The sequence below is a fragment of the Desmodus rotundus genome, chromosome 12 (assembly GCF_022682495.2).
Source record: "Desmodus rotundus isolate HL8 chromosome 12, HLdesRot8A.1, whole genome shotgun sequence".
NCBI classification, from domain to species: domain Eukaryota; kingdom Metazoa; phylum Chordata; class Mammalia; order Chiroptera; family Phyllostomidae; genus Desmodus; species Desmodus rotundus.
Window position 1 is genome coordinate 24,939,910 of NC_071398.1, and position 24,625 is coordinate 24,964,534.

The following is a 24,625-nucleotide window of genomic DNA, read 5'->3' on the forward strand; positions in this document are numbered from 1 at the left end:
GCGCCACCCGGCCTGGACGGGCCCATTTTACGCGAGGTGGCGGGGGGCAGTGGTCGAGCCCACAGAGACAAGGCAAAGTCTAAAGAGCAAGCTGAGCCAACAAGTCAGATATACTGGTGAAAAAAACTGATTTAAACAATATTCTCCGCTAAAAAGGTGACATAGGAGCTCATAGAGTTTCACTTCTGACGCTCTTGCCACACGAGCCCCTACGCTAGGGATACAGTCCAAAGTTTGCCCTCCCCCCAGTGGGCGGGGCTCGAGGGCGGCGGGAACTGCAATTGGCGGCTTTGAAGGCGCAGCGGGCGGGAACAGCTGCTGAGGACTGAGACGGCTGGCGATGTGAACGGTAAGAGGGACCCTAGCGAAATGGAATCGTGCTCTGGAGGGGCGGGAGCCTTGAAGAACCCACATCCCAAGCTCTGGAGGGACTTTTTCGCGACTGCCGCACGTCCCAAGGTGCGGGATTGGCGCTTGGTCTCGGCCGGAGGAGGAGGGGCAAGAACCTTGGTTGAGACTTAGGGTAGAGAGGGCAATAATGCTTGGTCGTGGCCTCACATCCGCCCGGGTTGGGGCGGGGACTTGCGTAAACGTGCGTCTGTGCCCAGCCTTCTCAAATTGTCACGTGATCGGGTGCGCAACTATCCCAGTTTTGGACTGCTGTTTTGCCCGGAATTGGGTTCCGTCCCTTTTTGTACGTGCAGCCTCGCGCGTTCTATTCTTATGCTCCTTATTTCAGCTCTTCAGCGGTGTAGACCTAGGGGAAAGTTACTTAAAGGGGCTCTTTTTTTTGTCTTGCGTTCATTCAACAAATACATCTTGCCACCTTCTGCAGGCCACGCACTGAGCTGCTATGTACTAGGAAATAAGAAATTAGATAATCACAGGGAATCAAGAGTTCACTGAAAAGAGTTTTCCCACTTTGTTGGTGACATTGAGTGAGCTCTTTCTACCTAATTGTTTAGAATGGCATTCTGCAAACTACTCCAAATTTAGAATCTTCTCAGGCACTCTAAAATGCAGAATCCCAAGCCCTACTCAGTGACCGCCCCCCAACCCAGCCCCACTTTAAATTGATGTGGCCCTGAAATCTGCATTTTAACAAGCCCACCCCGACCTCTGTTGTTTTTGATGTTTCACGGACTGTTGGACCCTAATGCTTCCCAGGTTATCTCCTCAGGCACACTGCTTAAGGAAAGTAATACTTCATTCCACAAGTATTTGTCATATAGGGATAGAGCCATGGATAAGACAAACATAGTTCCTATTCTAGTAGAGCTCGGTAAAATACTGTTAAGCAATGAAGTAATTAATAAGCAAGATAAGTTCAGATAGTTCTGTAAAGACAAGCAATGAAGGTGGGGAAATAACTTTAGATTGGGTGGTCAGAATAAGTCTCCCTGAGAAGCCATCTGAACTGAGACCTGAATTACAGCAAGAGTCGCCCATGTGAGGATGTGCTGGAATAATATTCTAGGCAGGGAGAATTGAAGATAGATGGACTTTGGGAGGAACTAAAAGGCTAATGTAGCTCAGAAAGCCAAGGAGATAGTGGTAGACGATGGCGACAGAGGCAGATACCAAACAGTGCAGGGCCTCGTGAGGATTTCAAACTTGACTTTAGGGTCATTTTCATGAGACTGATTCTGTTCTCATGTTCTTAGTTATTTTTCTCTTTCTGCTGCCACCACATTTCTCCATAGTTCCTCTTTATTTTTGTTTTAACTATTGTTTTCAAGAGTATATGCTTTTTAAGAACAATCTAACAATAGCTAGGGGGGAGTTGGGAGGGGACAGTGGGGAGAGGGGATTACAGGAACTACTATAAAGGACACATGGACAAAATCAAGGGGGAGGGTGGAGGTGGGGAAGGGAGGTGGGTTCGGCTGGGGTGGGGTGGAGGGATGGGGAGAAAAGGCATACAACTGTAATTGAATAACAACAAAAATTTTTTTAAAAAGGATGCTTCAAAAAGATTTTATTTATTTTTAGACAGAGGGAAAGAGAGGAAGAGGAAACATCAATCTGTGGTTGCCTCTCACACGCCCCCTATTGGGGACTTGGCCCGCAAACCAGACATGTGCCATGACTGGGAATTGAACCAGCGACCCTTTGGTTGGCAGGCCAGTGCTCAATCCACTGAGCCACACCAGCCAGGGCAGTATCTTTTTAAGATAGTCAATATCCATTTCTTTTTGGAAGTGGTATGTGGTAATAAATTACATGCAGTGTTCAACAACACTTAAATGGTAGGCATAAATCATGTCAGGATTCCTGTAGGGGGTATGCCTCTGTCTTTAGAAATCCTATAGTTGCGGTGATAGCAGATGAGATTGACAGACTATTGCCTCTTGTCTTAAACACGGACACCAAGGTCTGTATGCTCTTTCCTAGAAGATAGCTGTTTGGGGTATTTAACATCTGAAGATATCCTACTTAATCTTTGTTTAGAAATCATACTTGCTTGCCTTGTTATGTTCTATATTTTGAGGGAGAATGAGAGATGCCCATTAGTATCCTCAAATGAGGTAGTAGAGTTGAGATCAACTGTTACCCTTGGCCTAGCTTCTTCTCTGAAGAAGGTAATAAAAGGGTTCAGAATCCCCCTACCCTATGCCACAGCTTTAAGAGAACCTTAGTTATGCTCCAGAAGATCATTACCCTGTCTGTTACTGAGGGAGCTACACCAGATTTGTGGCAAGACCTTTTGGACAATTAAAGAATCAGGCATGGGACCAGCTTCTTCAAGTGATGAATAGCTTTATATTAATTGGCAATGCATTAAAAAAAAAGACTGTAATCCTCTCTACCTCCAGTTCTCATTGTGTCGTGTAAGCTCATAACTCCAGCTGTTTAGTTTCTCCAGTTAGAGTCTAAAAATTAACCTTAAAATTTACATGTTCGAGACAGAATTCTTGAGCTTTCTCCGCCCCCAGTAGTCTTCCCCATCTCAGGTAATAGCCACTCCATTCTTTCATTTACCTTGGTATCATCTTTGATTCCTGTCTCTTAACACCTGCATGTAATCCATTGTGAAATTCTGTGGATCCAGAAAGTGGATCCACTTCTCTTAAAAGTGGATCCAGACTCTGACCTGTTCCCCCATCTCCACTTTGGTCTACCATCACCTCTAACCTACATCATTGAGGTAGCCTCCTAGCTGGCATCCTGTTTTCTCCCTTTTTCCTAGACTACATTCTCAGTACGGCAGCCAGATTAATCCTGGTAGAAAACCTAAGTGAGAGCATATCCTGCCTGGCTCGCTTCTCAAAGACTTCCAGCAGCTGATTTTCATCAGAGTCAAGGCCAAGATCCTTGCAGTGGCCCTCGGGGCCCTTCGGGATTTCTGACCTCACCTCCTCTGTGCTCCTCCCTCTGGTCTCCCTGGAGGGCTTCTTCCTTGAAGACCCCAAGGCTTTTGCACTTGCTGTTCCCTCTGCCTGGAAAACTCTTCCAATAGCTAGACACATGGCATACTCCTACAAGGTTCGGCTCAGATGTCACCTTCTCCGAGGGGCCTGCTCTCTGCACCCCTACTTCCACATCACTCCCAGCCTGCCCCATTTTCACTAGTACTAGTTTCCTAACAGTACTTACTCCATTTTCTCTGCAGCCCTTACCACTTGTAATACATTTTGGGACTTTCTTGTTGCCTGTCTCTCCCAAGTGGAAAGGACACTCCATACTGGCAGGGATTTTTGTCTTTTTGGTTAAAGATGCATTTAACTTTAGAAAAGTGTCTGGCACGAATAAGTGCCCAGAAACTTGTTACATGAATCAGTAAATGAATTCATGATTTCCATATCATTGCCATCAAAAGATCAAAATACTCTAGCCAAGAAAGGAGAGAGGGCACTAGTTTTTTAAAACTCTAAAACATATTTAATTATGCAGCTTAAGGAGAAAATATTAAATCCTCTTATTGAAACACTTTGCAGATTGCCTGAGAAAAGGTAAAATAAACATTTTGGTGTTTGACCTACAAATCAAAATCCCCGCTAAAAATATACTGAAAAAAATTCACTAGTAAGTTAAATTTTTGTGCTGGCTATTATCTTGTTGTGTTTTTGTGTTATTAAAGTGCCAAAGAGATGGATGAAACCATTGCCGAGTTTATCAAGAGGACCATCTTGAAAATCCCTATGGCTGAAATGATGACAATCCTACAAGCCTGGGATTTTTTATCTGAAAATCAACTGCAGAACATAAACTTCCGGAAGAGAAAGGAATCTCTTGTTCATGACTTGGTTCTGCTTTGTGAGGTAACAATGTTCAAAATGGTTAACCTTGAACATCATGCTACCCTCTTTGGTATTTTTCTTTCCTTAGTTCAAATGAGATTTAAAGCAGCTGCTGAACTGTGAAATGATGAGACTATGTACTACTGTAGTGGGGAAGACACTACTTTTTCCTTGGCTTTTCAGCTTACCAAAACTGCTTACAAATCATTAAGAAAAATGTGAATACCATGGAAGCGAAAAACACAATCAATACAAGTTGAAGTAATGAGCAGTATCCTTTTTTAACCTACCAGATTGTCAAAGATGAGAAGATAATAATACCCAGATGTGTTGGGCAGGTTGTGCAGAAAGAGACACCCTTTCACATGTATTTATTTACTCATTTGCTTTTTGTTTTAAAATTATTTCAGACTTTCAGAAAAGTTGCTATTACAAAGAATTCCCATATTCCAATATACCCTTCCTTTTAAATAAATATACTTTATGACCCAGCAGTTCCACTTCTGAAAATTCATGTGGATGAAATCATTAAAAATAAAGATATAAATAAAAATATAATTGACAAACATTTACATATGTAGTTATAAATATGTATGTCATATGTAAATATTTGCATATAAATAAAGACGTTAACTAGCATTGTTTAAAAAACCAAAAAATTGCAAACAACTATACATAGAGGATTAGCCAATCAATGATACATCCACATAACAAAATATTCGTCAGCCATTAAAAAGAATAAACTAGACCTTTGTGTATATTGAAAGAGAGTATATGCCATGCGTACATATAAATGTATATGTATAAACAGTGGTTCTCGGCTGGGATGATTTCATCTTCCAGAGGACACAATGTCTGGAGACATTTTTCGTTGTTAAAACTGTGGGGAGGGAGGTGCTGCTGGCTTCCCATGGACAGAGGCCAGGAAGCTCCTTAGCATCCTGTGACAGCTCTCCAACCACAGAATTATCAGACTCACAATGTCAGTAGTGCCTAGTTAAGAAACCCTGTTGTAGGGGAAGTCTAGAAGTTTGATTAAAAAAACACCACAAAAAGTTAAAAGTGATAAATGAGGAGTAGCTTGTGGGAGAACAGTCCTGAAACAGGAACCAAAAGGTGTATTTGTTACTTAACAGGAGAGCATAGGTCGGAGACAGGTTGTCAGTAAGGTGTTGAGAGGGTGCTCTTAGTCTGTAAGCAGTGCTAAAATGTGCTGTAAATGGGGTAGAACCAAACCTGTAGCCACGTTTACTGAATATTTTACTTCCTCTTTCAGGAGAAGCGTGCAAGTGTCAATGACGCTGCCCTTTTAGACATCATTTGTAAGTTTTGGCGATTTGTATTTATGTTTAACCGATCTAGTTTCATCAGAGAGGCAATTTTGTATGTAAGGGCTCTGATTCTAGAGTCAAGTTGACCTGGTGTGTAAAATCCCAGCTCTTATCACTTACCAGTCTTGTGTCCTTTGCCAAGTCACATTGCCTTTCTAGGCCTCAGACTTATACTGAGTAAAATGGAAATAATAGTAGCACTATTAATGTAATAATATTATAATAATATAGCACAGGATCATTATGAGGGTTAAATGAAATAATGCTTAAAAAGCTCTTAGCACAGCAACTGGCATATAATAAGCACAGAGTAAATATCTGTTAAGATTTGTATTATTAACAGAATTGACAATATATTTCTGAAAACTTGGGCTTATGATAGTGCACCTTGTAAGGAATGTAAGGATTAAAAGTGGACTTCGAAGGTGGTATGGTCTCGGGAGAGTGAGTGGGAGGAGCACACATGGCTTCAGGGTCTATAGGAGCAACTAAAAGGAAGGTGGACTTCCTTGCTAAGATAGGGGACACTAGAGGCAGACCATGGATTAGTCTAGAACATACTCCATTTGAGGAAATGCCTTCATGTGTATTTAAGTCCTTGCCACTTGTCCTGAACTTTTGCATGATGTTTAATGGAATCATTAACAACAACATATTTTAGTTTCTATTATTATTACAACCACCTTATTCAGAGATCAATTAGCAGGCCATCTTAACTCTGAAACACAGAACCAAGAAGAGAATGCCAGAAAGAAACAAAAACCCTTTGGGTGCTGTCTCTTGGGCAGGCATCACATTGTGCCAGGTTATACCCACTTCAGACAAAATTTAGGTAATCAAGAATTGTCAGACCATTGCCATAAGTGGAGTGAGGAGGGAGGTGGGGACACCAAGGCACCAAATAAAGAAAAAAAAGATACTAAATTGTAGGAAGGACAAGAAAGTACAAAAAGCACAGCAAGTTGGTACCCTTGAGTGTTGGAGCCAACAACCGCTTTTTATGGGGTGCAGAGCACCTTGGTCCTAGGTGCAAAGACACAGGGATGCAGACAGAGGTCAGTGCAGGGACAGAGTCTATCCAGGATCATACTGTGGTTGGATTAAACTTACTAACTTCCTAGGTCCATTTTTACTCCAAGACACCCTTAAGTTTATAACTCCTGAAGGGTGTCTCCTGTATCATACATTCATACATTCATTCATTTATTCATCAACTAGATACAGAGCACTCATTTCATGCCAGCCAGTGTCCAGACACTGGGAATACAGCAGTGAACAAGACAAAGTCCTGTGTGCCCCAGGATTCTGGCTGGGAGACAAGGACTATATAAATGACCACTTAAACATATGATGTAAACATACGATGTAATGTCAGGTAGTGAAGGAGACTAAAGCAGCATGGCGTGGGAGTCAATTTGGGCAGGATGATCAGGGTCGGCCGTGGCACAGGTGGCATTTTCGTAGAGACTAGATGAGGTACAGGAGTGAAGTCTGCAACGGAGTTAGGAGAAGATTGCTCCAGACAAAGGAACATCCAGCCAGTGCACATGCCAGTTACGGGGAGCACGTTACCCCTGGCCTGCTCAGTAAATGCGGCATTCTGTGTAGAAAGAGAATGAATGATCTGACTTAAGAGTAAACGCTAGAGCTCTACTAGATTGAGTAGTTCTTTTGACGTGTTTTGTTTGTCTGGAGTAAATTTAATCCATGTAAAATTTATGTTTTGAATAAAAATGTATGACCTAATTTGTAAATTACCATTATTTTCTCCACCTTCATGTTACTAAATATATATATATTCATAAACACATTGCTTAAAAGTTCTATGATAGAATAGCAATAAGCTCTTCCTCCCTCTCTCAGATACTCAATTTCATCGGCACCAGAAAATTTGGGATGTTTTTCAGATGACTAAAGAGCCAGGTAATGTTTTCCCTTTGGTTTTCATTTTATTTTTTAATTTGATTACCCCACCCCAACCCCTGTCCCGTGCCAGTCCTGCAGCCCACCCTGCGCTGCCACAATAGGATGAGGGGGGCAGAGGCTGCCACACCGACTGCCCCCCCCCCTTCCTCCACATTTTCTCTTTCAAAGTGAACATTTGCACTGGATATTTTGGCAATTTGAAAATGAATAGCACTATGTTCCTCTTAAGTATCTTTTCTTTCAAAATGAAATAATTCTTACTCATTTGCGGGAAAATGAACAATATATTTAGCAATGCTGTGTCAGAATATCAGCAGCACTTGTGTGATTTGATCTCTGAGGTTACACAAATGCTCACCTCGGGGTCTTTGTAAATGCATTTATTGGAGACAGAGTAGCTCCCTTAATTTTTCTTTTCACTTTGACAGGTGGAGACATTGACCTTTTTGATATGAAACAATTCAAAAGTTCATTTAAGAAAATTCTTCAAAGAGCGTTAAAAAATGTAAGAACAAAATCTTTCTAAATTTCCATGAAATTCAATTTCATGGCATCTGTGCACTTAAAATTTGCTACTACTTTTTTTGTATTTGTAAGGATTTCAATTAGTAATATTCTGTACTATTCTAATCCGTAACAAAGACAAACTTTTTATTATGAAAACTTACCTCTCCCCTCACTTCTCAATTCAAGGGCAAACGCTTCTTTCTCGAGAGCAACCCCATCCAACAGAACTCTCTGCAGTGATGGAAATGTTCTGTATCACACTGTCCAGTACACTAGCTAATAGCCACATGTGGCTACTGGGCACTTGAAATGTGGCTAGTGTGACTGAGGAACTAAAATGTTGATCTGATTTAACTGCAGCCGATTTTAGTCGAATAGCCATGGATGCCTAGTGGCTCCTGTGTTGGTCAGTGCAGCTCGAGAGCACCCAAAGAATCTTACTGCCACTCCATTTCCACAAGCACCACCTTATTATCTTGTGGTCCTTCTTTCTAACAACCTCTCCTACCTCATTGTTTCCTCCTTCCACCTTAGTCTGCATAGTTCTCCTTACATATAAAGACATGCCAACAAATCTCTCTCATTCGCCACGCTGTCCGTCCTCCCCAGAATGGTAGTGTTCCCTTTTTCATATATAAATTCCTTGATCTATTTTTACCTCTCCTTACCTCATCCTTTGTAACTTCTCTCCTTCTTTCTGTGCGTCCGCTTGTCACTGTACATATTCTTCTCCTTTCTTATAAGGACCCTTCTTGTGTGCTTTGCGTCCATCTCCTACATCCTCATAGGGCCTATGTACTTGGTTTTTCTCAAGTCTTTCACATTCTCAGTCTCATCTACTGATACCTTCTCTACCTCTTATAAACATGCCCAAGTCTCAGTAAAAGTACAGGTACTCTCCATGCTCATCATTAAGCATAAAACACTTGGAGGCAAATATTTCTTGCTCCTGTGATGTTCCTCATGTAGAGGTGTCCCTTCACCACTACCCCTTCCCCTTTCTCCAGCAGGAGCACTGACCTAACCTGAGTGAGAGCAGCTACCTGCAGGGGCCACCTACTCTGGTGTGTTGCTCCAGGGCCCAGCTGTGCCCCTGCAAGGGAGGCCACCCAGAGTGATTCTGCCAGTGGCCACATGGGCAACTCTGCCTGACTCTGGGTTTTATTGTCCAGAGGGCCACTTGCTTGCAGATATGAGCCAGTCACCAGTTTCTTGGTAATATATGAGTTATATGTTGGCCTCCACCTGCCAACTCTTTTGCCTCACTTCTTAGTTGTTCAGAAGGGTAGAGAAGAGGGGTGTTATTTATTGATCCCCTTCAAAGACCTCCCCCAAAAGACTTTTTGAAAGGGTACTCCAACCTTGCTGGCTTTATGCATAAGTCCTTTGCATTCTGGCTACTGCCCTCACTGCCAGATTGAAACAGTTTTTACAGGCGGTGGCTTCCACAGTGTGATCTCAGGATCAACAGAATCAGCATCACCTGGGAACTTGTTAGACATGCAGATACTTGGGCCACATCCTAGACCTACTGATCAGATGCTGCGGGCGAATCCAAGCCCTCCAGGTGATGCTGATGCCCAAACAAGTTTGAGAACCTCCCTGTTGAAGGGTGCCAGTGATACCACAAAATCCCGTGGCTTGTTCTCTTTCAACAGTCGTGTTGTGCTGATTGCAAACACCATGTGAGCTGCGCCCTATTCTAACCCCTTTCCAATTAATTATTAACTCGTTGCATCCTCCTGGTGAAGCAAGTTGGGTCACACAGCTGAAAACAGCAGAACCAGGGTTTAAACCTAGGCAGGTGGCTTCCAGGCCGTGCTCTTCACATCTACACTGGGGAGGTTCTCTCGGCTTCCTTTCTGCCATGTGCTTTTCTAGCTGGGGCTGGAAAGATGCACAACAACCCTGATAGGTGTGGCTCAGTTGGTTGGGTGTCTTCCCACAAAGTGAAGCGTCGCTGGTTCAATTCCTGGTCAGTGTTTCTCTCTCTCCCTTCCCCCTCTCTAAAAATAAATTTTTTTAAAAAAAATTTTTTTTAAAGATGCACAACATCCATTTTTTGTGCTCAAGGTCACACTCTCAGACAATTGGCAGTCAAACCCTCTCGTTCTTGTACATCAGGTCGTCTTCTATACATCCTAAACTGCTCCTGTACTGTCTCCATGACTAACTCCTTTCCTTTATCTCTGCCCTTCACTAGAGCGTCCCACGAGTGCTGCACTCAGCCCTCCACCAATGAAGCTAAGCTACAGGAATTTTCTTTGGTGGAAGATGGGAAGGAGGGAGGGAGGAATAGAGTCATTAATGATTTCTCTTTCAGGAGCTAATGACTTATCCCAACACCATTTGTTTACTAATTCAGCTTTTTCCATGGGTATTACCCTCACTGGAATCTTTAGATTCATTCATACTTCTAGAGTCTGTGTTCTTCTACTCCTCTATGTGTTCCTCCTCATGCTGCCCTGGATCCAGTGCCTGCCTCTCAGGTGGCATCAGCTGCACTCTACACTCCAGCCAAACTCAACTAATTTTCTTTTGAGTTCTTGAACTTACCATAGGCTGTTCCCTCTGGTTGGAATGGCCTCCACCACCTGGAATAGCCTCATTCCTCCCCATCCCTCTTCCCCTGCTTAAATAGTGCTCCCTGGGAGTGCTTCCCTGACGGGACTGGTTGCACCCTGTCCTGTGCTCCCATCACCAACTCTTCCCATTGTCTGGTTTAACTGTCAATTATTTCCCTCCCAGCCTGCAGGCTCCCTGAGAACAGAGCTCTGACCATCCTGCTCCCCACCGACCCAGGCAAGGGCTCAACAGATGCTGGGGAATAAATGAATTGGGCACACTCTTTGCAAACGCCCCCATTCCCTTCATCACTGCAGATTTTTTAATATTTTAATAACCATCGAGGCAAGTCCGCCTTGCCTCTATCCCCGATTACTCTTCTTTATCAAAAACATCCTGGCCATGCTTCAAGATGAATCTTAGGGTCATTTTATCAGATTTAGAAAACAAAATCTTCAGCATTGTGAGTGGGGCTTCATTTAATTTATAAATTAATTCAAGGAGAACTGTGAGCCAAAGGGAAGATATGTCTCTCCCTTTTTTTTCTCTCTTTTATGAATAAGTATTTTTTATACCTTGTTTCTAAGTTATCTTTGATATAATTATTTAATGTAATGTTATAAAATCTACACTGGGGAGATTATATTATAAAATCTACACTTTTTAAAAGTTTAAGAACTCAAAGAAAGTTAGTTCAGTTTGGCTGGAGTGTAGAATACAGCTGATGTCACCTGAGAGGCAGGCACTGGATCCAGGGGGTATAATAATATAGTAATATATATTACACAATTATATTATTTGAAAAATATTCTTACCATGAAATTATAAATTTTTCAGAGATGAAAGGAGAGTCCCATTTGGGTGTGGCATACACAGCCACTTTGGTTTTTGGTTTTGGTTTTTAAACAAAGCTTCATTGGCACAGAGTCCCTGGCCAACTCTCCATAAATGTTGTGGATTTATGGTCTGGACCCTTCTGGAGCCTTCCTGTTTGTGGAGCTGAACAGGACTGGCTAACTCATTTTGAAAGCCACTCTTGGCAGCGTTCCCACACTACTTCGCCCCAAACAGGAAACCTCCTAGAGAGCTTCTCTCGGCTCCAGTTCAGAGTTTATCTGCTTCCTACCTTTTCAGTGCCCTCTCCTCATTCGATGCCTGTTTTAGACACCAGGAACTTGTGTTCTCTGAACCCCATGCCTCCTGCCCCCACCATTTAAGGAGAAGAATCTGAAACATATTTCCTCCTACTCTAATGTCCATGTATTCAGTTGTTAGCTTTCTTCTCTTTTTATCACCGCCGTATTCCAAAAGCTTTTGCCCCCTGAATGAATTTCAGGCAGACTAGCAGGAGAGGCCAGGGGAACAAAGGAGCTTCATTATGGGACATATCTGTTCTTTTTGAAAGGCCAGCTAGAGATTGATGTGCTGTGTGCACTGTACGGTTTAGATGATGGAGGTGTAAAGCTCCTATGTCTTCTCTGGCCATAGGTCCCCTGCTCTGAACTGGTCAGCATGTCCTAACCCCTTTTCTCAAATGACAGGACTCCCAACTCATCTTCACTTTCCTCCTCATAACGTAACCAGTGACGGATAACCCCACTGGCCTGAAGGCTGGTCATGGTGATGTCATGTCAAGCAGCATCTCCTGGTACTCGGGATTGAAGAGTGACTCGCCTGTTGCTCTAGGACAGGCATCTTAACCTTTTCTGTGCTAAGGAGCCCCTTTGGCCATTAATGAAGCTCATGGACCACTTCTCCGAAGAGTGGTTTTAAATGCTATAAAATAAAATACATGGAATTACAAGAGAAAGCAATTACATTAACATACCATTATTAAGATATTAAAATACTAAATTGTTACATAGTAATGCATGTGCTTCTTTATTTACACAAATAATCTCATGGTGGGGCTACAAACAACTATTTCAGAGCAATAATGGGTGTAAATTTTGGAGGCACCTGCAACAACTGTAATGTGATTTTTAAAAATTTAGGATTTCTATGAACAACAGTTTAACTGGTCCTAAAATTCTACTGTTTTGTTGCCTACCATCACAATTGAAGGAAGTGAAAAATTTCAGTTAGAAATTAGGGCAAATAAAGATATAATTTTTTCCCCCACCAAGTTTGTAGGTACTCTGAATTCTAACTATGGACTTCAGGTTAAGAACTCCTATCCTTGAATCAATTGAGTAGAGAAGCTGGTGTAAGAAGGCACAGGGAACCTAACTGGGGAGTGATGGGTAGAGCCTGAAGTTCGGGGATCCAATGCAGAGCCTTTGAGAGAAGGCAGGGGCGGGGAGGCAGGGTGCGGGTTGGTAAAACTATTCAGAATACAAAATTCTTGGGAAAACTTATAAAGAAGAGATGAACGAAAAAATGTTCCAATTGTAAAAACCACATTTACTCTTTTTTATGCCTGTATACCATGTATCAGACTATCATGAATAATCTGTTAAGTATGTGGCAATTCTATGTGTTATAAGGTTTGTTTGATTCTCACACTAACCTTTTTTCATATCTTCAGTAGCTTGCCGGTGATAGTCAATAACTGACAGTCCCAGGGGTGTCCAACTTTTGGCATCTCTGGGCCACACTGGAAGAAGAGGTGTCTTGGGCTACATATTAACTGTACAAATACTAACAAAACCAAAAATAAAAAATCTCATAATATTTTAAGTAAATCTACGATTTTGTGTTGGGCCGCATTCATAGCCATCCTGGGCCGTGGGTTGGACTCCCCTGGGGGGTACGGTCCCAGGTTAGCCAACCACTTAGGAACCTTGGTGGGATTAGTCACCCAGTTACACTTGAGCGTTATTAATTTAAGCTATTGTTAGTAAGAAATGCTTTATCCCGGCTTTTGCAGAATGATATCTATTGAGATAGTTTCTCTGGAAAATAATAAAAGTCTGTATCTGGGCCCCACCTCTTCAGGTATCTATATACTCTAAGAACGTGAGCTGGAACACCTGGATGGCAGCGGGGCCAGGATTAGACTGATGCTGGGGACACCCTTTGCCCTTAGCCCATTGATTTTTTTTAACCTTTTTTGGATCATAGACCCTTATGAAAATTTTGGTAAGTGATCCAGAACCTCTCTCCAGAAAAGCGTACACTTAAGACGTGTACACCTGACTGTGCATCCAATTCAGGGAGGTCACAGGCCTCATTAAGCCCCTCCATGAACGCTCACTTAAAAGATTCTCATTCTGGGCTACAGAAACTACCTGAATTTGTTGAATGCTACCAGTTGTCTCCCTGTAATTAAAGTGTGCCCTCCATATACTATACTCAGTCTTGATTTTACAGGTGTTTTTGCTTTGGTAACGTGACATGAAGATGCTATTCAGAACGAGACTTAATCTTCCATTCAGGGCAGTAGTGGTCCCTCTGTTGGGGCCAGTCTCTGTACTGCTCACTCAGGGAAAGCCAGGCAGCTCTGCACCTTCCACACCCAGGACTAGGGAGGGTTCCTCATATGATGCACCAAGGGAATTTGGAAAAGCAGCCAAATAAAGAGTGGAGAGAGTCAAAGAAACTGCCTTCTTAATGCCAGCAGCCACATTACAACCTGCTTTACTGGAGTAAGATATAAGAGGGAGGAAGTAAAGAGACATGGGCCAGCCAAGTATACCTGTCTCAAGTGCCGCCTTTGCAGGGTCTGAGCTCCAAGGGGGAGCTACTAATGTAAGACTGAGCTACTGAATTCCAGACTAACTGGTAATCATGTTTAAAACTTTAGAAAGGTTTACATTTTACCCATGAAGTGGAAACCAAGTAGAATTCCCTGTATTCTCACCACATAACTTTCTTTTAAAGTAATTTTAGCATCTCAACTCTAAATTTATAAAAGCATTAGGATTAGTATATTTTTAAGTTTATTACTGCATAGAAGTGCTACTATTAAATTTTATAGGGCACACTGCTAAAAAGGCTCCATTTCCTATTGAATTTATTGGGGTGACATTTAATACAAGTATATAGGTTTCAGGTGTACAGTTCTATAACACGTCATCTGTACGTTGCGGGTTCACCAAGTCAAGTCTCCGTCCATCACCATTTATCCCCCCTTTACCCTTTTCTACCTCCCCCCACCCCCTTTCCCTCTGGTAACCACCATACTGTTGTCTGTGCCTATGAGGTTTTTGTTTTGATTTTTTTTTTTGCTTAATTCTTTCACCCCTAAAAAGGCTCCATTTTAAAACAAGTATGTTACGTGTAAGGCTGCCTTACTCATAAATTCTTACAGGTAGAGGAACACAGTTTCTCAAGACAAGCCCAAGAAATTATTGAAAAATTCTGATATCATACTCTGGTTGTAGATATAAAAATTCATTTTCTTCCAAAGACTTTGCAAGGCATATATATGTCTACAAAACACCCACAAAATATTTTCTCAAAGATTCCCAAAGCAGTGTAATGAAAAGTGGGAGAAAAGGCTGTGGGGAAGGTTACAGTGACATCCTTCCCCCTAGAAAGCAGGTGTTCTTTCTTGGTGCCATGAGATTTTAATAAGGAAACTTAATTTTTTTTAATAAGGTATCGGTCACCTTCAGAGATGCTGAGGAGAATGCAGTGTGGATTCGAATTGCCTGGGGAACACAGTATAGGAAGCCAAACCAGTACAAACCTACTTACGTGGTGTATTATCCCCAGACTCCATATGCCTTCATTTCTTCCTCGCAGCTGAGGAGCAGTATTCCCCTTCTGGGTCAGGTATGGAACCAATCACTACAGCTATAAAATTTTATTATCCTATCTCAGAGGTCTATGTAGGTTTAAGCATTGTATATAAAATTGCCACATGTAGTTCTTCCTAAAATAAGCAAGTGTGGTTCTTCTGCAAATGGGAAAGCAGTGTGAGCATTAGTTCGGAACTCTTCATTATTCTTTAAATCTAGAAGTAATGCAAGTTTAATGTAAAAATTTAACCAAAACAGAAGTCTCTAAAGATCAACATTTAAGTCTTTTAAAACTTCATACCCTTCTTCCCAATCCCATTTACCCGGTATAACTTCTGTTAACAGTTTTTTATTTCCTTTCAGATGTTTTATTACAAAACCAGAGTTGTACTTAGCATCTGTCATTTGCTTTTTTAACATTTCCATGTGGTTCCATATGATACCCGTCATTACTTTTTTGTGACTGTATAATTTGCCTATCAATGAACATTATTTTCATTTGTAATCATTTTCCCCACATTCTGTATACAAGAAGACTGCTTTAACATAAAAAAGAGCCTCTATTCAGAGCCTGCTTCTTGTTGTGGCTCTGGCTTCCTAGCATCTTTCCCCAGAATAAGCCATCCCTGCATAGGCCTGATGACTGCTGCTACTTCTATTTTCTATTAATATTCACAACTACAATGGCACCTCAGCTGGTTCCGGAGCTACCAGTTCAGCTGGTTGTAAGTGAGCAGCTCCACCATCCTGGCTACATTATCTCTAGTGCTAAGTGGACCGTGCACTCCAGGGTTCTGGATTCCAGAGCTATAGAATCCCAGCGGGCAGACTTGCTTGTCATTGAAACTCCTCGGTTACTCACTGGAATGGCAGGAAGATTTCTGCTGCAGCTTGCTTCTGTTTCCCTTAACACTTCCCTCTGCTTCTCTATGTTTGGGATCTCTTCCTCCATAACTTATAGCAGTCATTCATCCACTCACAGCCAGGTGAATCCACCCTGCAACAGCTGGCTTAAACATTACGCCAAAAGCTAATGTTTATTTTCTTCGTATATCTTAAGGCAAACTTATCTCTACCCTCCAGTTCCAGGTAAATATCTTACCTTACTAATTCTGTTTCACCCTTCTAATTTGTTTCCCCAGATAATGGGAAGCTTTATAAATTGCACTTAATATGTTTTTTTTTTCCTTCAGTATTTGTCCTAAAGCATACATATTTGCATTTTTGTGTGGAAGTATTATTGTAATCTTAGATGACTGGTAGTCTAAAATGGTAACACTTGAGTATTCATTGTTTACTTCTAGGTCTGAGCTTATTATAATTCCTAACTTTAAATAGGATCACATGTCTAAAAATGGTACAAAAGACTTTGTATTTCTGATGATTTTAATGCCATTAGGCTTTTTTTTTTTTTTTTTTTTTGAGTAACAGAACATGAGATTACATTTTTCTGCATTTCTTTTCACTCTTAAGTAGAAACTATTCATTTATTGCAATTCCTAATTTTACTTTAACAAATATTATAAATACAAGAATAGACACAGTAATCTTAATAGTCTCATAACTTTCACTTCAAGGCCCTGACAATTGCTAGCAAACACCATCGGATTGTGAAAATGGACTTCAGAAGCCGATATCTGGACTCTCTTAAGGCTATCGTTTTTGAGCAGTATAATCAGGTGAGCTGATGATCAGTGACATTCTTTCAGGTTAAGTCTCCTTTTTCTCCTCATGTGAAAAGTCTCCTTTTTCACATGAGTTAGAGGCCTCCGAGCAGGTGGGAAAGTCCACCTCCAATAAAAGATCACTTCAGGTATCACTGAAGTAGACAAAGCTTTCAGTTGGTTAACATGAAGGGAAACAAAATAATGCTGTAGATCCCAGTTTCCAGATCAGCTAGTTTAATTAGAATTTCATTTCTTTTTAGAATAATTTAACACTGACTTTTCAAGCTAATTACATTGTTCTATTGTGCAAGAGAGAAGCAGAATTTTTGTCCCATTAGTCAATCAGGTGATACAAGGGTTAGAAGTGAAGGAAAAAGCATTGGTTTATTAAGTCCCACAATTTATTTATCTGTTAAAATTACTTAAATGCATTGTTTCCCTTTAATGATAAGAACAGATCTGGCCTTACACGCTCAGGGTTGTCTGCTCCTTTGCATGGCACCTGTATGTTTGTATGTTCAGACTCCTGTAGGTGAATCACTAACGCTCTGTGTGTAAATCTGAGCCCTTACATACATTATACAGGGTGGAGCAAAAGTAGGTATACAGTTGTTTGTATGGAAAGTGATACAATAATTAATAAATGATAATACAGGAATATATTCTGTGTTTCACATACTCACAATTATAAAGCTACTTGGGCCCCACCCTGTACTTATGTATTTCACCTATTCTAGGCAGAAAGAAGTGATGGCTCTCTACAAGCCACTCTTTAAGGGAAAATCTAACATTAAGAAGTTAGATGATTTTTCTCCCATAACAGCCCCCATCCCCATCACATCAAATTGATATCAACTGTTGTGCTCTGACAATTGTATTTCTAGGAAAAGTCACATCATCAAACACTTAACTATAAAAACATTGGTTTTAATGGCGGAAGGTCAGAGAAGGGATTTGAGAAATTCAGATTTTCAGTGGCAAAGTTATTTTGCCAAAAGGAGTCTCAGTGAGTTGTGTAGGCTTATGAAGACGTAGCTATAAAGTTGAAACATCACAGGGCAAATACGGCCTGGGTTTCTGTAGCTTTTGCCCTCACTGCCTGTTTCTTCCAGATCCATTTTCATGATAAAAGATACAGAGCCCCTCGGGCAAAACAGCCATGTTGCTGGCCCCAGCAGTCTCGGCAGGCCCTTGCTCTAGGAGAGACGCTCAACTCAGCCAGTGTAACTTCAAATCTCTTCTTGTTCGGAAAAATAAAGATAAAATTTGACATACTTTCATGTACCCAAACCAATTAATAGCTGTACTTCAAGGTGTTAAAATTAGGAAAACATTCACTTTTTTCTTCTTTTTTCCCTAGACCTTTGAAACTCACAACGCTACTACACCTCTACAAGAAAGGAGCCTTGGGCTAGATATAAATAGTATGTGTGTTTTAAAATAAAAACTGAAATTTGGAAGTACACCTTTAAAACAATAGTAAAATGAAATGGTACAGCCATTGTGAACTTAACATTTTTATGACTTTCCAATGATGTAGAAACTGCTATTGATTTCATTCCCGTTAAGTAAGAAAAGCAAGATAGAAAATTGTGTGCGTGTTATAATCCCAGTTTTAAAAATATACATCTTTGTAGTCACTGGAAAAAAAGGGCTAGATAGAAATATATTAAAATGTTAACAGTACTCATTTCTGTGTGGTAGAATTGTGGGTACTTTTTCTTTTGTTTTTTTATCAGCCTGTACTTTCCAATTTTTGTACAATAAGAAATTATTACAATCAAGAGAAGAAAGAGTAGAGGTTAAATATTATCTCTAAGTTATACAAAGCTTAGGAATGAAAGGAGGATACTTTAAGGATGAAATAGATTTCTAACAGATGTTTTATTTGAAATCTTCTGTCTATAGTGGATTCAAGGATCATTCATGAAAACAGAATAGAAAAAGACAGAGTCCAAAGAATTACTCAAGAAATTTTTGGAGACTATCCTCAACCAAGACTAGAATTTGCACAATATAAGGTAAGATGTTGCTATAAATTATCTACAGTTGTCAATTTTTTTTTCAAAAGAACAAAAACTTTTAAGTTTTTGGAAAATGGTTCTAAGAAACTTTCTTATTTATTTGTCACTTCAATTTCGTATAGTAAATTTATGTCTTCTCTATCACATTTAGTAAGTCCCTCTACCAGTAAAGAAGACCTTTGGAAATTTTAAATTTGTCTTTGAATTTCATCTTTCATATTAATTCAGTTACATAAAACTGGCTGTCATCTGCATTTTTGAGGGGAAAAAATTGTAGTCTACATCTTTCTAGCCCATCTACACTTAGAACAATACTTACAACACAGTGGGTGCTCGTAAAGACTTTTCGATCAGCCCTGGCCAAGTAGCTCAGTTGGTTAGAGCATTGTCCCCATACATCAAAGCTGTGGGTTCAGTCCCCAGTCAGAGCATATACAAGAAGCAACCAATGAATGCATAAATAAGTGGAACAACAAATCAATGTTTCTCTCTCTCTCAAATCAATAAAAAAGTATTGTTTTTTTTAATTAATCAAAATATTTAAGAATTTGTACATGATTGACTGAAACATTTTTAAATTGTACCAAAGGCTATTCAGTGAAAGGCAGTTTCTTTCTCACTCCTTGATGCAGCGCCTTAGGCAACTATTGAAGGTTAAGTAATCTTCCAGAGGTAGTCTGTGCACATGTAGGGTGTCTGTTTAAATCTTTTTCCTTTTAAAAATAGAAATGGTAGCGTATGATAGGTGCTGATTTGCACCTTGCTTTTTTTTTGCTTCATATATGTAGTTCATAATAACAATATAAAAAAGTGAACAAAATCCTTAATGACCTAATACACAAACTTTACATTTGCCCTTAAATATCTGCTAGTTTATTTTTATAATTTTTGTGCCTATACTATTGGCAAGCAGTATGTATCAATAGTCTTTACTATTTTTTTTTTAATCCTCACCTGAGGACATGCTTATTGATTTTAGACAGAGGGGAAGGAAAGGAGAGAGAGGGAGAAAAACATCGATGTGAGAGAGAAACATCAATCAGTTGCCTCTCGCATGCGCCCCAAATGGAGGTGAACCCACAACCTAAGCATGTTCCTGGACAGAGAATTGAACCTGCTACCTATCAGTTTACAGAATAAAGCTCAACCAGCTGAACACTGGGCAGGGCCAATGGTCTTTACTATTAACAAAAAGCCAATTTGGATAGAATCAAAAAAAAAAGCTTGTTGAATAAAAGAGCGAATAAGTAAGCCATTATATAGCCCAGTTGGTATCATATGGAGAAAAAACCAGTAGCCCAGTTAGTACTGTAAACCTAGCTCAGTCAAGAAGTGTGCCACTGGCCACCAGGAAGGCCAGGGTGGAGGACGAGCCAATTGCCACCACAGAAGAATTCAAATCATGATCATCCTACTCTGATACCCATGTTCATAATCACAACCCTCTCCTCCCCTAAGCCCTCCAATAAAATTCCTTCTGCCTAGTGCCCCTACAGCTACAGGGCACACTGGACATCTGCCGTTAATCTGCTCACTCAGGCCTAATGCCTATTTGAATAACAAACCGAAGTCTCTCTCTTTCTCCCTCTTTCTCTCTCTCCTTCCCTCTCTCCTTCCCTCTCTCTCTCCTTTCCCCACCCCCTTCCTCTCTCTCTCTTAAATCAATAAATTTTAAAAAAGAGAGAGAGAGAGAGAGAGAGAAGAAAAGTGGACATTTGGCCCCACCCTAGTCCTGCTGGATCAGGAATTCTGGACGTGGAGCCCAGCCATCTGTATTTACAGGCCCTCCAGCTAATTCTGCACACTAAAGTCACAGACCCACTGGAAAAGTATACGTAAGATTTAATCTGCAAAACTTCCCTTTACACACATCTTACAGTGGCTTATTCTATAAGTCAAAATGCACATTGATTCATACCTGCTACAAACTTTTCCCTACCTTTTCTATTGTGAATACTGTCAAACTTTCAGAAAACTTACAAGAATATTATGGTGAATATCCATGTCCCCTTGCTTCAATTCACCAATTATTAACGTTTTGCCACAATTGCTTTCTTTTTTTTTTCTTTCTTAATTCTGAACCATTTGAATTAGTTGCAGACATTACTGACCCTCCAGATATTTCAGCATACTGCCTCTAAATGTGAAGGATCACTTTAAGTTAAAAAAAATATGAAATTAGAATCTAAGAGCCAAGTACCTATTGAAGTAGCAGTACTTGGATATTTGGTGATATTATTAAATTTTCATGTGTGGTAATGTTATGGGGGTGAAAAAGCCTATTTGAGGTCTTTTATAGATACATACCGAAATATTTACAGATGAAATACAATGGTGTCCGCAGATTTGCTTCACAATAACCCAGTGCGGGTGGGCTGCAGGGACTAGGAGGTGGGTAATAAATGAAAAAAGACTGGCCGTGAGCTGGTAACTGTTTCAGCTGGGTGATAATGCCCAGGGGACTCATTACACTGTGCTCCTTACTTGTGCATGTTTTTGAAGTCTTCCATAATCAGAAGTAAAAAAGAAGTCATGGTAGTGAAAAGACATGACATTTTTATATTGAAATAACGGGTAACAAACGGTAGTGATAATTTTCCATTAAAAGTGTAAAAAGGGGCACCTGTGGGCGAAACTGACATCCAAGATCTCCCATGTATCAGGCACTGTGCACCTTGACACTTTGTGCGCGCTGTCATTTGATAGGCTGGTTGCATTTAACAAATTAATGCCTCCCCCCCCCCATTAACCCCTGTATTTTTTTATGATAATTAATGAGATGCATAATCTGACTCTGTTTTATTTTGCCATTCCAACTGATATGTTTTAATAGTCATTTATAAATATGTATGTTGACAGCTTGAAACGAAATTCAAAAGTGACTTAAATAGAGGCATCTTGGCTGAAAGAAAAGAACCCCTCCGGTGCCTAGTAAAATTTTCTAGCCCAAATCTTCTGGAAGCATTGAAATCCTTGGCACCAGCAGGTAAGTAGTCAGTTTATTTTGCAAGAATTAATAACATAGTATATTCAAATCTCTCTTTGCTGACTAATTACCTGCAAGCTTTCTCATGGCCAACCTGCTATCCCATCATGCTCTATTATTGCATATTCTGCTTCTGCATTTAATGGGGGTCCCTGATCCACACTCTAATCTCACCCATTTTTAAACTGATTCAAATCTTTGCATCATGATTATTTTCATTTTCTCTTCTTTTTCTTTTTTTAATTTCAGGTATTGCAGATGCACCACTTTCTCCATTGCTCACTTGCATACCCAAAAAGAGAATGAATTATTTTAAAATTAAAGATAAATAAGATGTATATGGTTTTGTAAACATCACATCTCCCTGACTATATCAGATACACATTTCACTTCATAGCTACCTGAATAGCTTCTGTCTAAAAACTTGTGTTTTAGACATGAACCCTTAATATTGACAATTTAGCAATGTTCAGTATAATTGTCGGGAATGACTCATTCCTCTTCCACTGTGTGCTCCCTCTCCCCCCTATTCTGCAAAGCGCAGCAGTTGTGGGCCTTGAAGAAGTGACAGGGTGTCCTTTTTCTCACATCTGTCTCTCCGCAATCGTAGAGAGACCTGGTTCCAACTGCTGGTTTTCAGGATTTTCTCTTAACCCTTGGATTACATAAAGAAGCACCAAGAAACTGTACCCAACTCAAAACTTTCTAGGATAATCAGATTTGGGTCCATTAAGTTATTATTGCAGGAGATAGCACATCAGATGATTCAGTTATATAAAATAATTGTTTCATTGTAGACAATACTTTTTATAATCCATTTTCTCATACATGTGATATTCAAACTGACCAATTTTATATTGATTTGTGAATAAAGATATTTAAAAACTGGTGTATAAGTTCTTTTGATGAATATCTAAAAGGATTAATGTACAGATATATAAATATGATCAGAAAAAAAGTGTTAAGCTGTGCTTTATAATACAGTGGTATTTTTTACTGATGTGTAGGTATCCTATGTGAAAGATAGGTTTTTAGATTTCATTAGCAATGGCAAAGACACTACAGTTATCTCAGAGTGAGGGACTGAGTCTGCAGTGGCTTAATAATGCTGATTTCCTTACAGCTCATAGTTGTGGTTTAGAGCATCTGTGCCCACCGGGCAGGCACTTCTGCTCAGTGCCTGCAAGCCTGCGCTGGTCGGTACAGAGGCACTACATGTTCCTGGGTTGGCTTCTCACGGCTCACAGCCCTCCCTGGTGCTTGGCAAGGATGGGCAACTGCAACCTGAATGAGAAGATGCTAAACGTATTATCCAGCCTATAATGGGATCACTTGAGGCTGTACCCTGAGGCCCTCCCAGACAGAAGCACCTGCTTAAGGAAATGAGAATTTATGGAACTGTTAGCTATTATATGCTTAATGGTCCAGAGACACCTACTATATTCAAGTGCAGTCTTGGGAACAGATGGAGCAGTAAATATACATCCAAGGACCTTCATAGCCCAAAGAATTTACTGCCTAATGTAAAATTAGGTAAAGGAATTGCTTCAGAATAACTTAGTGGGATTTTTGAATTTTTTCTAATTAGGAATTTACCTGACTTTACATTAGTTAGGGTCTCCAAAAGTGAATAATGGCTAACATTTATTGAGCACTTATTATATAGCGGGCACTGTGCTAAGTATTTTCTATGCATTATCTTATTTTCATAACTCTCCTGTAAGGCAGGCAGCATTACTAGTCTTATTCTACTTTAAAGGACTACCAAAAGCTTAGGCTAGTAAGCGGCTGAGCCCGTATTAACCACAGGCAGTCAGATCTGAGAGCCTGCACTCTTAAACAGTATACCAAAAAGAAAGCAGCCCATGGATCCCACCCCACACATAGATGTGGGGTTTTTGTTGTTGGTTTTTGGTTTGGTTTGGTTTGGTTTTGGCCACAGTACTTTTTAAATCAGAATTAGTTTCCTAGGGTGGGCAGAATAATATCCCCCCTGCTCAGAGATGCCCACATCCTAATCCCTGGACTCTAAATATATTGCCTTACAAGCAAAGGGACTTTTCAGATGGGGAGAGTTCCTAAGTGGACCCAGTGTAATCATTAGGGTACTCAAAAGTGGAAGAGAAGAGAGATAGAACTACTGAAGAAATCAGTGATAGGACGACTCAGCTCACTGTTACTGACTTTGAGAAGCTGGAAGAGGCAAGTAAACACATTCTTCCCTAGAGGCTCCAGAAGAAATGTTGCCCTCCTGACACCTTGGTCTTAGCCTAGTAGACTCATTTGAGACTTCTGATCTCCAGAACTGTGACATAATGAGGAAAGAGTGAAGATAGGGAATTATAAAATGGAGTCACTTTAACCAAGCTGTTAAAATTATTAATATGAAGGTTGAGGCATGAAAGATTCCATTCTTGTTCTAACTAGCCTGGGAACTTAAAATGCTTTTGAACGTCCCAGTCCTGCATCAATGCCTGGATTTACAAATGGACATGGCAGATAACCCTCTGGTTATCCCCTGAAGGACTCAGGTACTCAGAATACTGATTACTCACATCCATTATCCAGACCATAGGACATGACCAGACCTGTTGGCACCCATCTTCTGATCCACCTGGCATCCATCATCCTGCCTGCCCAACAGCTGACTGATAACCATCCTGGACCAATCCTAGAGCTAAGAATGCAGAACT

General features: G+C 40.5%; 1 protein-coding gene across 2 annotated transcripts; it reads left to right on the forward strand.

Annotated features, from left to right (window-relative positions):
* Nucleotides 1-233: 233 nt before the first annotated feature.
* Nucleotides 234-22,821, forward strand: CENPN (centromere protein N). 2 transcript variants are annotated; one of them, XM_045191907.3, is made up of 11 exons: nt 234-349; nt 4,082-4,262; nt 5,518-5,563; nt 7,436-7,495; nt 7,927-8,003; nt 15,113-15,289; nt 16,833-16,934; nt 18,283-18,346; nt 18,831-18,943; nt 21,806-21,932; nt 22,182-22,821. In XM_045191907.3, exons 2-11 carry the CDS (start codon nt 4,092-4,094, stop codon nt 22,262-22,264), a joined length of 1,020 nt encoding a protein of 339 aa, XP_045047842.1. In that variant the 5' UTR covers nt 234-349; nt 4,082-4,091; the 3' UTR covers nt 22,265-22,821. The 2 variants fall into 2 exon arrangements, with proteins under 2 accessions (XP_045047842.1, XP_045047843.1); XM_045191908.3 differs by having other exon boundaries at nt 332-459.
* Nucleotides 22,822-24,625: the final 1,804 nt, after the last annotated feature.